Here is a 17,732-nt window from a genome sequence, read left to right on the forward strand (position 1 = left end):
CTGACTCATGGCAACCTTGCCGGTCCTGTGCCTTCGTGATTGTTGGTGTATTTGAGTCCATCGTTGTGACTATTGTGTTGATCCATCTCATTGAGGGTTTTTCTTGTTTTCTCTGATCCCTTGCTTTACCAAGTTGATGTCCTTTAGAGGAAGGAAAATGAAATTTAGTTGGAAGACATCAAAGAAAGCCTTATGAAAGAGATGCCATTTGAATCATGGTGCAGAGCAGAATAAAATCCAAGGTTGATAACTTGGTGAGAATGTGGTGGAGGCCATGGGATTATAGTAGGTACTTGCTTATTTGGCAGATAAATCATGAATTTACAATTTGCATATTATGCTTCAGGTAGTGTACTGATTAAGAGCATAGACTTGGTGTTAGATCTGCCTTTGTATTCCAGCTCTACATCCTATGAGCTCTGGACAAGTTACTGAGTCTTTCTAAACAGTGTTTTTATCTGTAAAATGAGATAATTGTCATAGGCATCATGGATTTGTTTTGATGCTTAAAGAATGTAATGTATGGAAAGCATAAAATAAAGCAAAAATGGTTATTAAGTGTTCTTTTTTGAAGAGAGCATGAAGAGGCTAGAGATCCAGGACCGGAGACGGAGATTCACTACTTAGGATCAGTAGTTGAGATAACCGGAGGAGGCAATGATATTACAAGTTCTAACTGTAATGATCAAACATAGGCACTTAGGGAAGCAATAATAGAAGTAACTTTTTGTTATATTAGGCATTTTCTTTACTGTCTGCTTGCCATGGGAACAGAGCTTTCTAAGACATTTTTCTGTGTTTAATCGAAAATCTTTCATTGGTACTTTGAAGTCAGCCATTTGGAAACTGGTATTTTCTTCTGATGTTATGTTCCAACTCCTGCTTTGTTCTGGGAGTCAAAATCATGGAGCCTAGAAATTATTTTCTGGGTCTCCAAGCATCACCCTAAAGAAAGAATATATTGTTGAACTGGGTATCAGTTTCTTCAGCTATTACAATTGAGTTAATTCTAATTGGGGTCACATGGTAGCATTGTTGGCTTGTAGAAGCCTTAGCGTATCAGTATAGCACGACATTTTGAAATAGTAATCCCACTTACAAAAGTTTATTTTAAAAAGATTCAATAAAGAAGAAAGTATAAGCTCAGAACTTTCTATTTTTGTGTTGTATGAAATTTTCACATTTTCAAAATTTGTAGCCTGCCCAAATGTCAGTAACAATCAAGGAAATTATGACAAATGATCCTTACAGAATAATTTTCTATAATTAAAAATTATCCTTTTGATGACAGCACGTTATGATAGTTATTTTCTCTGCAATGAAGAGATAAAACAACAAAGCAACCTACAGAGTGGTATCTACAGTGATTAAACAGTGATTAGAGCGTGTTTTTTCAGGGGCCTTTTGTAAAATTCAAGAATACCTTTGTGCTTATGAGTGTGTGTATGTGTGTTAGAAAGTGGGTAAGGTATAAAAGGAGGAGTAAACAAATCTAGTCAGTATTGGAATTAAAGTTTTGACTCTAACAGGGCTAGAGCAGTTGGCTCTTGTTTGAAGGAGAAAGAAGCACTGGAAAAATAGAAAAAACTTCATATGGTAGTACATTGACGTCCATAAAGACGGCAAGTGAAAGCTGAATGGATGTTGGGTGATTCTCTGCCTCACGGAGAATCAAATATCTAAACATGGGCAAAGGAGATCCTGAGAAACTGAGAAAAAATGTCACTACACGTCTTCTTTGTGCAAACCTGCAGGAAGGAGCATAAGAAGCATTACCCAGATGCTTCAGTGCTTCCGTCACCTTCACAGAATTTTCTGAAAAATGCTCAGTAAAGAGAAGACCACCATGTCTGCTAAGGAGAAGGGAAAATTTGAAGACATACAAAGCATATAAGTCTCGTTATGAAAGCTTTATTTCCCCTTGAAAGCAGGGGGGAAAAAAAGAGAGGTTGAGAAGTCCCAGTGGACTGAAAGGTCTCCTTCAACCTTGTTCTTCAGTTGTTCTGAGTATCGATCAGAAATCAACGAGCATCTTGGAGATGTTGCAAAGGAGTTAGGAAAATCCCTCATTCCTGAATTATACTTCAGTTGACAAGTAGTCTTATGACAAGACTGCTACTCTGAAGAAAATTTAAATAATTATAAGGAGAGCCTGCCTGATGTAGGAAAAAAGAAATTTGTCTTAATATAATGTGATATCCTGGATTGTATCCTGGAACAGACAAAGAACGTTAGTAGAAAAGCTAGTGAAATTCAAATAAAGTCTGCGGTTTAGTTAATGGTAATGTACCATTGTTGGTTTCTTCGTTTTGACAAATGTAGGAATAAATTACATTGGATAGTTAACCTTAGAGGAAAGTAGGTGAGGAATATATCAGAACTCTTTGTACTGTATTTGTAACTTTTCTGTAAATCTAAAATTACTCCAAAATAAAAAGTTTATTTAAAAAATAGAGTTGTCAAGTATGAAAGGAACATGACCAAGAAGGAAGATGAGGATAAGGAGATTGAAGATGAAGTTGATAAATTAGTTGGTTCTAATGCAGGTTTTCCCTAAAGGTATCAATTGCCCTATATACAAGTCACTTGTTTTAAAAAAGACAATTGAAATGCAGGCTGTATAAGATCATTTTACTTAAAGCTGTACTAGGATAAGCCTGTCTTTTGTGAGTCAGTAACCATTGACCTTGTTTGGTACAGTATGGAAGTTGTAAGTCAGCATGGAAGTTTAAAGCAGATGGCATAAACACTTAAGCACTACTAACCAAAAGGTCAGTAGTTCGAATCCATCCGGAGATGCCTTGGAAGAAAGGCCTTGGCATTCTACTCCTGAAAAATCACAGCCATTGAAGACCCGCAGGAGCACAGCTCTACTCTGATGCACATAAAGTTGCCATGAGTTGGAATTAACTTGATGGCAAGTGGTTTGGTTTTGGTTTTGGTATATAACGGGAGTTTCTGGGTGGTACAAATGGCTGATGTGCTTGGCTGCTTAATAAAAACGCTGGAGGTTCGAGCCCACCCAGAAGTGCCTCAGAAGAAAGGCCTGATGATCTGCTTGCTTCCAAAAACCAGCCATTGAAAACCTTGTGGAGCACAGTTCTACTGTGATACACATGAGGTCGCCATGAGTTGGAGTTGACTCAGTGGCAGCTGGTTTGGTTTTGGGGTATAACACAAATTGTATTTGGGATGGTAGTTTTTATATGATTTTAATATTAAAAACAAAAAAAACTTGTCAGTTCCAACTCATAGCAACCCTATGTGTAGAACTGCCCCATAGGGTTTCCAGGGAGCACCTGGTGGATTTGAACTGCCTACCTTTTGTTTAGCAGCCAAGCTCTAACCACTGTGCCACCAGGGTTTCCTGCTTTTGATGTAGTGTATATTAAATATCACCACACATCTGTCAGTTTGTGATACTGTGGTGGCTTGTTATGATGCTGGAAGCTATGCCACCAATATTTCAAATAAACAGCAGGGTCACTCATGATGGACAGGTTTTAGCAGAGCTTCCAGACTAAGATAGACTAGGAAGAAAGGCCTGGTAACCTACTTGCAAATATTAGCCAATGAAAACCCTATGAATCACAACCAAATATTGTCCCATAGAATGCAGAAAGATGAGCTCCCTAGGTTGGAAGACACTCAAATTACACAGTGGCCTCAACAGTGGACTTGAGCATACCAGCAATCATGAAGATGGAACAGGACCAGGCACGAGTTTCATTTTGTTACACATGGAGTTGCCTGAGTTGGAGCTGACTTGATAGCAACTGTACTAAATATTTTGTGAACTGAATTCCACTCTATAATTGCAAAAAAAAAAAAAAAAAAATTGTAGCTGTTTTATTGACACTCTGAAAGCTTCTAAGTATGTACAATTTTTTTTTTAATTTTGTGCTTTTTATACAGAGATGATTCACTCTGAATACTGATTAGTACTGTTGACACTTCTCCTAAGGTTTCACAGATGTGTATGCTTATCTTTGTGACCCTTTCAGACTTACAGGAACTAGCTGATAGGTTGACTCTGGAAACTAGATAAGAAACTGAAAAAGTAATACTCTTTAGAAAGTCTTGGTAAAATGCTAATTGTCTGATCCTAAACTCCTAGGAACTAAGTAGATAAGTGTGATAGTTTTGCTTATGTCCTAAGCCCTCTTATTTGTTGTTCAATTTAGGGGTGATTTAGTTTTTTTGATGCATTTGAATTATAGGGATGCTTCATACAGACTTTGATCACTGTATTTTAGGTTTTTGCAATTCCTTAGTAAGTTCAAAAGTTTTCTGTTTTTTTAATTAAGGCTGTTATGTTAGGTCAGAGTCCTGGATAACTTCCTTTGTGAGTAATAATGTTCCAAAATGTGCTTTACCAAAATCCTAGGGGTGATCAAATTGTTGAAGGGTAGGACTGGCTTTATTTCAGTCACTCTGTTTTGAACATCAGTAATATTAAAGCTGTAAAATAATTTCATTTTAATGTTTGTGTTTACTATGCAGGCTTATAGTGGGACACCTCTAACAGAAGAAAAGGAGAAGATAGTCTGGGTCAGATTTGAAAATGCAGATTTAAACGGTATGGCATTAATGTTTTTGGGACATATGAATTAAGTGTGTGTTTGGGGTTGACCTATTTCAAAAAGAGAACCCTTGTTTTAGTCAGATTATTTTCTTTTAAAATGACTTTTTAGTTTTCAAAATAAGTTTTTTTTGGTAATTAAAAAAGTAACATAACCACACTACAGAAACTTCATTAGGACTAATATTGTATCGTAGAAGTCTTCACTTGTGAACTAAGAGTGCTTAGCTTTAAACTTTTATTAAATCCAAGTAAGTTAAAAATTTCTTAGAAAGGAAGTTATTGATTCAAGTTTTGTCAGTTGTATAGGATTTATAACTGTAAAATAATCATTGGTGTTGAACTTTCTAGACTTTGAGATTATTTTTTCTGAACAGAATTTATGCTAGTTCAATGCCCATTGTTCTCAGATACATTCCATTGGAGTTCATTAGAGGGTGTCATTAACCTACCCTTAAGTATCATTCCATTGTTCTTGAGTCGATTCTGACTCATAGCGACTCTAGAGGATAGTGTAGAACTGCCCCATAGGGTTTCTAAGCTGCTCCTAGTGGATTCAAACTGCCGACCTTTTGATTAGCAGTCGTAGCTCTTAACCACTATGTCACCAAACCCTGGGTGTAGTGGTTAAGAGCTACGGCTGCTAACCAAAAGGTTGGCAGTTTGAATTCCCTAGGCGCTCCTTGGAAACCCTATGGGACAGTTCTAGTGTGTACTGTAGGGTTGCTATGAGTTGGAACTGACTCAGTGGCAATGGGTTTGGTTTTTTTTTTTTTTTGGTTTAGCATCATAATAGGAACCCTGGAGGTGCAATGGTTAAGTGCTAGGCTGCTAACAGAAAGGTTGGCAGTATGAACCCACCAAGGGGCTCAGGGGAGAAAGAACTGGAGATCTGATTCCATAAAGATCACAGCCAAGAAAACCATATAGGACAGATCTACTCATATCACATAGGGTCACTATGAATCAGAATTGACTTGATGGCTTCCAGCAACAGCTGTATCATAGTGACTGTTCTCTTTCTGTTTTCAATTTATATACCTTTTTTTAAAAAAACTTGATTTATACCTTGATTTATAGCTTGTTTCTTTGAGACACTATGGTGAAAAAGGTGTAAAATGTAGCCAAAGCACCTTAATATCCTGACTCCCCCGCCCCCGCAACAAATTCCCTATAGGTGGGGATATAGTTTGTGTCCCAAGATACATCAGTTTAATCAGCAGGTTTACTACAGTATAACAAGAACTGCCTACTTTCTAGTCTTTAAGGGAAATTCTTACCACCCACTAGCCTATCCTGATTTGGCCAGTTCTAATGTACTCTACTTATGATGTCAGTTTTTATATTCAGCATGTCTTTTTTAATTTTCGGTTTCAAGTGATTGGTTAAGTAAGAAAGGGTTTTTCTTTTTTTTAACTTATATACCTGGAAAGAGCAGGGCCGTAACACATGTAGTCTTTCTCCATTTCTTGTCACTACTTCTCTCTGAATGTTTGCTTCTGTTATTTGATTTTGCTAATGTGGTTGGAGTGGTGGTTTCACGAAGTTCTCTGTTCATACCTTTAAAGTTATGTGATCAAAGAGGATGGAGTGTTCACTGGAAGACACAGGTGGCTCAGTTTGAGTCAGCCGCTCATTGTTGGAATAGTCACTGTGGCCAAGGATGTAATACTAGAATTGGCTCAGGTGGTTATGTGCCTGTCTCTGTGCTTGGTGAAGGGTAACATCAGTTATCAGAAAAATGGGAGGTAAGGAGTAGGAAGTACGTGAGGAACATGAAATGAGTAGCTGCTCCAGGGCTCTATTACTCTAGTGTACTTGCTCCCCTTATCAGCTACCTCCTACACATCTTAACTTAAATGTCCCACAAGTGCTTCATACTCCTTTTTCCTTAAATGCCTCTTTCCCTTTAACTATCTTCACTTACCAGCTGTGCCCCAACCTCACTCATCTTTTCAGGTTGTTAAAGGCACAACTTTTCAAGCCTCAGTATCTATGCACAGGGGCCACTATGGCTGAAATGTTTTCTACCTTTATCCTTATGCACCTAGTTCGCATCTACTAAGAATGATTCCACAGTCTCTAGACTGGGTATTGGGAGGATGCTGCTGCTACTGTTAATAAGTACATGCAACACAGAAGAAGTAGGTTTGGGAGGAAATGTTCATTTTCAGTTCACACTTTGATTTTCAAGGTCTGAGCAGAAAAACCCAGTGGTTCTCCCCCTCAATTGCGAACAGTATTCTAAGGAGAGAGAATATACTGAATGTAGTAATGGGCGACATTCATGGAGAAGTTAAGATTGGACAAGGTTTTAAAGGATGAGTGAATTAGAGGAAGGCATTTTAGTTGGCTAAGACCACACAGGAATGGTAGATGTTTCTATAGGAAAGACTGTAAAGTTCATATTTAGGGGTGGAATAAGAAAAAAGAAACCAGTAAAGGAGATAAAGAACAGTCAGGGATAGAAGAACCAGTGATTGTATAAGAGAGGATGAAAAGATAAAAAGCAAAAAAATAAGGATTATTATAAAAGTTCTGAAGATCAATATAAAATTTTAACAAAATTAATAGTTTCCTTAAGGAAAAATGAAGTCTGCTATATCCCATCCAGAGAAAGAAAAATAGCACAATAAAGTGCCTAAGCAGAATCTAAAATTTAAAAAATGTGGCATTTGAGGCCCTCCAAAAGTAATAACCTCTAATCAAGGTGGTAGTTGCAGTAGATAGATGACTGTTGTCTTAGTTATCTAGTGCTGCTATGACAGAAATACCACAAGTGGATGGCTTTAGCAAAGAGAAATTTATTTCTTCACAGTAAAGTAGGCTGAAAGTCCAAATTTAGGGCATCAGCACCAGCGGAAGGCTTTCTCTCTCTGTTGGCCTTCTCATCCATCTTCCTCCAGACTAGGAGCTTCTCTGCACAGGGAACCCAGGTCCAAAGGGCACGCTCTGCTCCCGGCATTGCTTTCTTGGTGGTATGAGATCCCCAACTCTCTGCTTGCTTCCCTTTCCTTTATCTCTTGTAAGATAAAAGGTGGTGCGGGCCACACCCCAGGGAAACTCCTTTTACATTGGATCATGGATGTGACTTTAGTAAGGGTATTACAATCCCACCCTAATCCTCTTTAACATAAAATTACAGTCACAAAATGGAGGACACCCACAGAATACTGGGAATCATGGCCCAGCCAAATTGATACACACTTTTTGGGGGGACATAATTCAGTCCATGACAACTGTATTGAGAATCAAGAGCCTTAAGATTTGTCATTCACCTCTGAGTAAATTATATCCAACTTGTTTTTGTCAATGATAAAATGAAGTTAAACCCTGCTCTGCATATGCAACAGGATTCGTATGTGTCAGGTGAGATGGCGTATGGAAAAGCACACAAGTTATAAAACACCATTACACTGTAAGCTCTAAAGAGAATTATGCCTAGTGTCTATAATTCTGAAGATTTTACTAGATATTGAATAATATGCCATTAACTTTATACCAGTGAATTCCTATCAAAACAGAGTAGATGTTAAAAAATTGCTAATGATCTGTTAAAGATTTTGGTCTTCATCCTGAAGCAACAGGAAGTCAGCAACATAGTACAAGGCACCATTATTTTACTCATTTTTTAAAAAGAGAGCTGTGACTGCAGTGCAGGGCTTGGGGGAGCAGTGGTGGATATAGGAAGCCAGTTAGGCTTTTGGAGTAGGTGTTGTAGTTGGGACAGGGTGTTGGTTTAAGAAATAGGAGCTATTTAGAAATACAAAAGGTTTTGATGATGCATTACTGCTAGAGGGGATGAAGAAGGTGGCTTCTAGGTTTGGCAACTGGCTTGATAATGATGCTATTCATCAGGATTGGAAACCCTTGAGGAAGAGCAGGTTTTGGGAGGAATCCATGACCTGTGAGCTGAATTGGGGTCTCTGTTGAGACATCCAAAATGTCACGTTGAGGAAGCTATTGAACATACCAGTGTATTTAGACATTACCTGTTGCTGTAGAATCTATTCCATCTCATAGCGACCCTATAGAACAGAGTAGAACTGCCCCATAGGGTTTCTAAGGCTGTAAATCTTTATGGAAGAAGACTGCCACATCTTTCTCCTGAGGAGTGGCTCCTGGGTTTGAATTACCGACCTTTTGGTTAGCAGCCAAGTGCTTTAACCAAAAGCTTTAATCTGCTGGTAAAAGCTCCTTTAGAAGTCACCAGCAGGTAGTAAGTGAAGCAGTGGGTAGAACAAGATCATCTGGCGGGGGGGTATTATAATAAGAAGAAAAGGGAGTTTAGGAATTAGTTTTGAGTAACTCCAACATTTAAAGGCTAGGTAGAAAAGAATGACCCAGGCAAGGAAATGGAGAAGAAGAGAATTAGGAAGAAAACTGGGAGAGGGTTATGCCTTGGAAACTAAGGGAAAGTATTCTAAGGAGGAAAAGTAAGCATTGCTTACAACTCTTGAGTAGTCTAGTAAGATGTGCTTCAGTCTATTGGATTTAACAACTTGGAGATTATTGGTGACGAAAGCAAAAGTCATTTGGGAGGAGTGTTGCGGGCAGAAACCATTCTAAACTGAATTCAGGGGTGAATGTGAGATGGAAAATAGAGATGACAATTCAGTTGAGAAATTTAGCTGCTAAAAGGGTAGGAGAATCATGAAGTCAAGTGAAGGGAGAGGGATTTTAATTGCTTTATGATTTTTTAAAACTGTATTTATTTATGGCAAGTAACACAAAATAATGTATAGATCAATGAATTTTACAAATCTAAAACCTGTGTAACCATCACCCAGGGCAAGCAATAGAATATTCCCACCTAATTGCTTCATTTTTTGAATTTCGTATAAATAGAACAATTCAGTGTATAGTCTTTTATGTCTGGCTTCTTTTGCTAATCATTATGTCTGAGATTCATCCCTGTATATTGTATAGTAGCAGTTCATTCTTTTTCAGTTCTGAATAGTATTCCATCGTATCAATATAGTACTATTGTGTGTTTCTCAAGTCTCCTGTTGATGGACATTTGGGTCGTTTCCAGTTTTTGACTCTTTACTAATAATATTCTTATAGTCTTATGCATGTCTTTTGGTATAAATATGTTCACATTTCTAATGGGTCTGTACCTAGAAGGAACCCCTGGTGGCGTAGTGGTTAACAGCTGCAGCTGCTAACCAAAAGGTTGGCAGTTCGAATCCATCAGGTGTTCCTTGGAAACTCTATGGGGCAGTTCTACTCTGTCCTGTAGGATCGCTATGAGTCAGAATCGACTCGATGGCAATGAGTTTTTTTTTTTTTTTTGGTATATACGTAGAGCGGAAGTACTTGGTCAAAAGCACGTGCCTTAGTCATCTAGTGCTGCTATAATGGAAATACTACAAGTGGATGGCTTTAACAAAGAGAAATTTATTCTCTCACAGTCTAGTAGGTTACAAGTCCAAATTCAGGGTATCAGCTCCAGGGGATGGCTTTCTTTCTCCATTGGCTCTGGAGGAAGATTCCTTGTCCTCAATCTTCCCTTGGTCTGGGAGCATCTCAGTGCAGGAACCTCAGGTCCAAAGGATATGCTTTGGTTTCTTGGTGGTATGAGGTTCCCAACTCTTTGCTTGCTTCCCTTTCCATTTATCTCTTAAGAGATGAAAGGTGGTGCAGGCCACACCCAGTGAAACTCCCTTTACATTGGATCAGCGATGTGACCTGGTAAGGGCATTACAATCCCACCCTAATCCTCTTAAACATAAAATTACAATCACAAAATGGAGGGCAACCACACAATACTGGGAATCGTGGCCCAACCAAGTTGATACACAGCTTTTTTGGGGGACATAATTCAATCCATGATAGCACATGTATCTTCAACTTGAGTACATATTACCAGTCTGTTTTCCAAAGTGATCATACTGCTTAAAACTCTAGTTCCCAGTTGCTGTCAAGTTGATTCGGATTTATGGTGACCCTGTGTGTATGTGTCGGAGTAGAACTGTGCTACACAAGGTTTTCAATGACTGATTTTTTTGAAGTTGATCTCCAGGCCTTCCTTCTGAGGTGCCTCTGGGTGGGCTTGAACGTCCATCCTTTCAGTTAGCAGCTGAGGGCATTAGCCGTTTGCACCACCCAGGTGCTTGAATTTATACTTACCAGCAATGAATGAATGATCTCCTTTGTTCCACATCTTGCAACACTTGGTTTTGTTATTGTGGTTTTAATTAGCATTTCATTGATTGTAAATGAGGTGGAGCCACTTCTCATGTTGATTGTTTGGGTATTCTTTTTTATGAAGTGCTTTTATTTTTAAGTTTTTTTTCTTTTTTATTTTTCTCAGTGGATTTTTTTTTTTTCTAATGAGTGTTTTGTCTTTTTCATATATATTTTAAAATTTTTATTCTTCATATTGGTTTTTAATTGTTACGTGTTCTTGATGAATCCTTGTTGCAAGCCTCTTGTCTCTGTGGTTTGCCTTTTCCCTTTTCTGGTAAAGGTGGCTCATGATTAACAGAAGTCAGTCTTTTATGCTAAGGGTTTTTTTGCATCCTGTTAAGAAGTTGTTCCCTATACTGAGGTCATGAAGATACTTTTCTATATTATCTTTCAGAGCTTTTTAAATTTTACCTTTGTCACTTAGATTTAAAAAATTCCCTAGTACTGATTTATATAACTACTTTTTAAAGGTAGGAGGCACTTGAGCATTAAGTGCTGATTGGAAGTACCCAGTAGTGAAGGAAGAGTTGAAGATATAGGAAAGGAATGATTGGGAGAAGGCTCCTGAGAAGGTGAGAGAGCATAGGATCCAAAGTATGAGTGGAAGTTTACTTTAGACAGAAGAGAAGTGTTTGAAATAGGATGAAATGAGATGAGAATGGTACAGATGCAGGAAGGTCTTTGGTAACAGGAAGTTTCTAATTTGCCTAGAAATCTATGTAAGACAGGTTATTTGCTTAGTTAGGAGGGACTGCATGGGGGCAGGGCTCAGAATGGAAGAGGACGAAGAACGTGTAAGGAAGCTACTGAAGAAGTTGTAGAATAAGTTCTAGAAAGTAGAGTAAATTTGTCATGTAGTTTTGAGGATCCACCTGAGTTTGTGAGGATGAATTAATTTGTAATGGTACCTACTCTGCCCTGCTTTGTGATTTTTTTTTTTTTATTTTCTCTAGCAATACTTGGTTGCCATAGAACATACTAGGATAAAGTGGGTAGTTGGATTCATCTATGAGTTTTGCTAGTTGAGTGCCATGCAAAGACCCCACAATAAGGAAGAAAAATATTTATTAGTAGAAGTTACTGAAATGATTGTTCATGAGCTTGAGATGGGAAGAGAGTAAATTTAAGATGGAACTAAAATAGAAAAGGATCCTTGATGGCACAAATGGTTAAGTGCTCGACTACTAACAGAAAAGTTGGTGGTTCAAACTCACCCAAAGGCACCTCAGAAGAAAGGCCTAGCAATCTGCTTCCAAACTTGTGTGGAGCACAGTTCTGTTCTGCAACTCATGGGGTTGCCATCCATTAGATGGCAACTGCATAAGGAATAGAGAGAAGATAGAGATGTCAGTGGACCTAATGAAGTCAGAGAATAAATCACAATGGGAGTAGTAGAGTAAGCTTGTTGTAAGATGAGGTTGTGACCTGAAACTACCCAAACCAAACCAAAACCTTTGCCTTCAAGTTGATTCTGACTCACAGCAACCCTATAGGACATAGTAGAACTGCCCTGTAGGGTTTCCAAGGAGCAGGTGGTGGACTTAAACTGCCGACCTTTTAGTTAGCTGCTTATTGAGGATAGCGTGTTTGAACTAGTAATTTTTGAGGTGTATATTTTTGTTCAACAATAAGGCTACCATTATAATAATGACTATGTAGCAGATGTGTAATATTCACTGATGTGAATTGGACAAGTTGATTGTACAAGTACACATAATTCTTTTGTAGTGGATCATATCCCAGTTTCTTCAGACATGTCAGGATCTAATTCCTATACCTAAAGGAACACAATTTTTCTTCCACTGGTAAATTTACAAATATTAGAAATCCTAGATGATTATACTTCATATTTACATTTAATTAATTTTAGCAAAATATTTCATTTCATTTATCATTTATAGGTGGTTTTGTTTCTGATCTTTATGATTCCTGGTTCTCTAGCGAGGATTTGATTTTTAAAACGTTACTTGTGCTGATAATTGTAGACACTCCGTTTTAAAAAAAAAAAAAACTGCTAGTTTTATAATTCACCTTCCTGTTCATTTTCTTTTAAGTGATGCTTTCCAGTTACCTCTGCTCTTGATTTTTATTGAAAGAATAATATAAGTAATTGTTACCCTAATGACATTAAAGAAATGTAGTTGTTTTCTTATTGACATTGTATCTTTGTAATTTGCCTCTTTGTTACTGAACTCTAATGCAGACACGTCAAGAAATCTGGAATTTCATGAAATACATAGCACAGGGAATGAGCCGCCTTTGCTGATTATGATTGGCTACAGTGATGGAATGCAGGTCTGGAGCATCCCTGTAAGTATGAAGGTGGCTGAATTCTAGCACGTTACCCAGACCCACTCAGTTGCTGTCAGAGTACAGCTGCTGCCATAGGGTTTTCTTTCTTTCCTTTTTATTGAGATGAATATACGCACAACAAAATCCATAGAGTTTTCAATGGCCGATTTTTCAGAAGTAGACTGCCAGACCTTTGTTCCAAGGTACCCTTGGGACTTGAACTGCCAACCTAGCTTAGATGAAGTCAGGAGATACTTTTAGTAAGGTCTCAATCATTTATTTTACAAGCAATTGCTAAGGGCCTGCTGTGTGTGCAACACCCTACTGGGTACCTCAAACTGGGCAAGTAGCAAATAGAAGGTGCCCTAAATGACTTGTATGGTGGGCCAGGAATTGTACTAGTCACTTTACATGCAAGATTTCATTTTTCTTCATGGTGACTCTATTAAACCAGTTGCCCTTGAGTTGATTCTGACTCATGGGGACCCCTCGTGTGTCAGAGTAGAACCGTGTCCCACAGGGTTTTCAATGGCTGATTTTTCAAAAATAGATCCCCGGGCCTTTCTTCCAAAGCATCAGTAGGTGGACTGGAGCCTCTGACCTTTCAGTTAGCAACTGAGCACGTTAACTTCTACAACAGCTATATCATTTTGCATTCTCACCAGCAGTGATTGAAGGTTCCAATATCTCCACATCTCCTTCAGTCCTTGTTATTTTCTGTTTTTTTATTATTTAAAAATTTTTTTTTATTGTGCTTTAGGTGAAAGTTTACAGCACAAATTAGTTTCTCGTTCAACAATTTATACACACATTGTTTTGTGACATTGGTTGCAATCCCTGCAATGTATCAATACTGTCTCTTTCTCCACCCTGGGTTCCCCGTTTCTGTTTGTCCAGTTTTCATGACCCTTCCTGCATCCTTGTCTTTGCTTTTGGACAGGTGTTGCCCATTGGGTCTCGCATACATGATTGAACTTAGAAGCACATTCCTCATCTGTATTATTGTTTGTTTTATAAACCTGTCTAATCTTTGGCTGAAGGGTGAACTTCAGGAGTGACTTCAGTTCTGAGTTATAAGGGTGTCTGGGGACCATAGTCACTGGGCTTCCTCCGGTTCTGTCAGATCAGCAAGTCTGGTCTTTTATTTGTGAATTTGAATCTTGTTCTGCATTTTTCTCCCACTCTGTCCAGGATCCTCTATTGTTATCCCTGTCAGAGTGGTTGGTGGTGGTAGCTACGCGCCATCTAATTGTTCCGAGCTCAGGCTGGTGGAGGCTGTGGTACTTGTGGGCCATTAGTCCTTTGGACTAATATTTCCCTTGTGTCTTTGATTCTCTTCATTCTCCTTTGTTCCTGATGGCATGGGACTGGTAGATGTATCTTAGGTGTAGAACATTTTCTTTATGAGGTATGTTATGCCAATTGACCCAGATGTCCCCTGAGACCATGGTCCCCAACACTCAGCTCTAGTAACTTGGTCCCTCAAGGTGTTTGGATATGTCTATGAAGCTTCTATGTCTTTGCATTTGTCAGGTTGTACAGACTTCCACTATATTTTGTACTGCCTTTCCCTTCACCAGAGTTAACCCTTATCTACTGTCTAGTTAATGATTTCCCCTCACCACCTCTCTCCTCTCTAGTAACCATCAAAGATTGATTGTTTTTGTGTGTAAACCTTTTCTTGAGTTTTTATAATCGTGATTTCATACAGTATTTGCCCTTTTACGATTGACTTATATCGCTCAGCATAAAATCCTCCTAACTCTATCCATCTGTAAAAAAATGAAACAAGACCTATACCTCACTCCACGCACAAAAATAAGATCAAAATGGATCAAAGACCTAAATATAAAATCTAAAACGATAAAGATCATGGAAGAAAAAATAGGGACAATGTTAGGAGCTCTATTACATGGCATAAACAGTATACAAAACATTATTAAGAATGCAGAAGAAAAACTAGATAACTGGGAGCTTTTAAAAATCAAACACCTATGCTCATCCAAAGACTTCACCAAAAGAGTTCGAAGACTACCTACAGACTGGGAAAAAGTTTTTAGCTATGACATTTCTGATCAGCTCCTGATCTCTAAAATCTACATGATACTGCAAAAACTCAACTACAAAAAGACAAATAACCCAATTAAAAAATGAGCAAAAGATATGAATAGACACTTCACTAGAGAAGACATTCAGGTAGCTAACAGATACATGAGGAAATGTTCATGATCATTAGCCATTAGAGAAATGCAGATCAAAACTACAATGAGCTTCCATTTCACTCCAACAAGGCTGGCATTAATCCAAAAAACACAAAATGGTAAATGTTGGAGAGGCTGTGGAGAGATTCGAATGCTTCTACACTGCTGGTGGGAATGTCAAATGATACAACCACTTTGGAAATCGATTTGGTGCTTCCTTAAAAAGCTAGAAATAGAACTACCATACGATCCAGCAATCCCACTCCTTGGAATATATCCTAGAGAAATAAGAGCCTTTACACGAACAGATATATGCACACCCATGTTTTATTGCAGCACTGTTTACCATAGCAAAAAGATGGAAGCAACCAAGGTGCCCATCAACGGATGAATGGATAAATAAATTATGGTATATTCACACAATGGAATAGTACGCATCGATAAAGAACAGTGAGGAATCTGTGAAACATTTTATAACATGGAGGAACCTGGAAGGCATTATGCTGAGTGAAATTAGTCGGTTGCAAAAGAACAAATATTGTATAAGACTGCTATTATAAGAACTTGAGAAATAGTTTGAACTGCGAAGAAAACATTCTTTTGTGGTTACGAGAGTGGAGAGGGAGGCAGGGTGGGAAAGGGGCATTCACTAATTAGTAGATAAGAACTACTTTAGGTGAAGGGAAAGGCAACACACAATACGGGGGAGGTCAGCACAACTGGACTAAACCAAAAGCAAAGAAGTTTCCTGAATAAACTGAATGCTTCGAAGGCCAGCGTAGCAGGGGCAGGGGTCTGGGGACCATGGTTTCAGGGGACATCTAAGTCAATGGGCATAATAAAATGTGTTAAGAAAACATTCTGCATCCTACTTTGAAGAGTGGCGTCTGGGGTCCGAAACGCTAGCAAGCAGCCATCTAAGATGCATCAATTGGTCCCAACCCACCTGGATCAAAGGAGAATGAAGAACACGAAGGACACAAGGTAATTACGAGGCTAAGAGACAGAAAGGGCCACCAGAACCAGAGACTACATCATCCTGAGACCAGAAGAACTAGATGGTACCCGGCTACAACCAATGGCAGCCCTGACAGGGAACACAACAGAGAACCCCTGAGGGAGCAGGAGAGCAGTGGGATGCAGACTCAAATTCTCATAAAAAGACCAGACTTAATGGTCTGACTGAGACTAGAAGGACCCCTGTGGTCGTGGCCCCGAGACCTTCTGTTGCCCCAGGACAGGAACCATTCCCGAAGCCAACTCTTCAGACATGGATTGGATGGGACAATGGGTTGGAGAGGGGTGCTGGTGAGGGGTGAGCTTCTTGGATCAGGTGGACACTTGAGACTATGTTGGCATCTCCTGCCTGGAGGGGAGGTGAGAGGGTGGAGGGGGTTAGAAGTTGGTGAAATAGACACAAAAAGAGAGAGTGGAGGGAGAGATTGGGCTGTCTCATTAGGGGGAGAGTAATTGGGAGTATGTAGCAAGGTGTATGTAAGTTTTTGTGTGAGAGACTGACTTGATTTGTAAACTTTCACTTAAAGCACAATAAAAATTATTAAAAAGGAAAAACACCCTCCTAATTCATCCATGTCATGAGATGTTTTTGTGGATTCATCATTGTTCTTTATCGTTGTGTAGTATTCCATTGTGGTATGTACCATAATTTGTTTATCCATTCATCTGTTGATGGGCACTTAGGTTATTTCCATCCTTTTGCTATTGCGAATAATGCTGCAGTGAACATGAGTATGCATGTGTCTATTCGTGTGATGGTTCTTATTTCTCTAGGAATATTCCTAGGGGTGGAATTGCTGGATCATGTGGTATTTCTATTTCTCGCTTTTTAAGGAAGTGCCATATCCTTTTCTATAATAATTGTACCATTTTCCATTTCCACCAGCAGTTCATAAGAGTTCCAATCTCCCTGCAACCTCTCTAATATTTGTTATTTTCTGTTTTTTTAAATTATGCTTTAGGTGAAAGTTTACAGAGCAAATTAGTTTTCCATTTAATAGTTTGTACATAAAGCATTTTGTGACCTTGATTTCATTCCCCACAATGTGTCAGAAGCCTCCTCATGCCTGCCCTTGTTTCCATATTTTCTTTTGTGCTGATTTTCTACCCCTTCCTGCCTTCTCATCTTTGCTTTTGGTTGGATAATACCCTCTTGATTGTTCTAAGGAGTATGATTCCTTTTGGTTTTATTTTTATCTTATGTACTTGTCTATTGTTTGGCTGGGAAGTGGTCTTTGGGAATGGCTTCAGTTCCAGGTCAGAGGGTGTCTTAGGGCCATAGTCTAGGGGTTCCACCAGCCTCTGTCAGACCAATAAGTCTGGTCTTCTTGTGAATTTGATTTTTTTGGTCTACAGTTGTCTCCTGCTCTGTCCAGGACCCTCTGTTGTGATCCCAGTCAGAGCAGTTGGTAGTGGTAGCCAGGCACCGTCCAGTGCTTCTGGTCTTG

At 38.8% G+C, this 17,732-nt stretch overlaps 1 protein-coding gene across 1 annotated transcript in view; it reads left to right on the forward strand.

Moving 5' to 3' along the window:
* BCAS3 (BCAS3 microtubule associated cell migration factor) overlaps positions 1-17,732 on the forward strand; it is a gene marked incomplete at its 5' end in the record, with an annotated part of 619,175 nt that overhangs the window by 8,210 nt on the left and 593,233 nt on the right. Inside the window, 2 exons of the mRNA XM_049861336.1 lie at positions 4,504-4,579; positions 12,978-13,084. Of these exons, the coding sequence (XP_049717293.1) occupies positions 4,504-4,579; positions 12,978-13,084 (183 nt within the window). The remainder of the gene's footprint in view (positions 1-4,503; positions 4,580-12,977; positions 13,085-17,732) is intronic.

Source organism: Elephas maximus, chromosome 19 (genome assembly GCF_024166365.1).
Source record: "Elephas maximus indicus isolate mEleMax1 chromosome 19, mEleMax1 primary haplotype, whole genome shotgun sequence".
NCBI classification, from domain to species: domain Eukaryota; kingdom Metazoa; phylum Chordata; class Mammalia; order Proboscidea; family Elephantidae; genus Elephas; species Elephas maximus.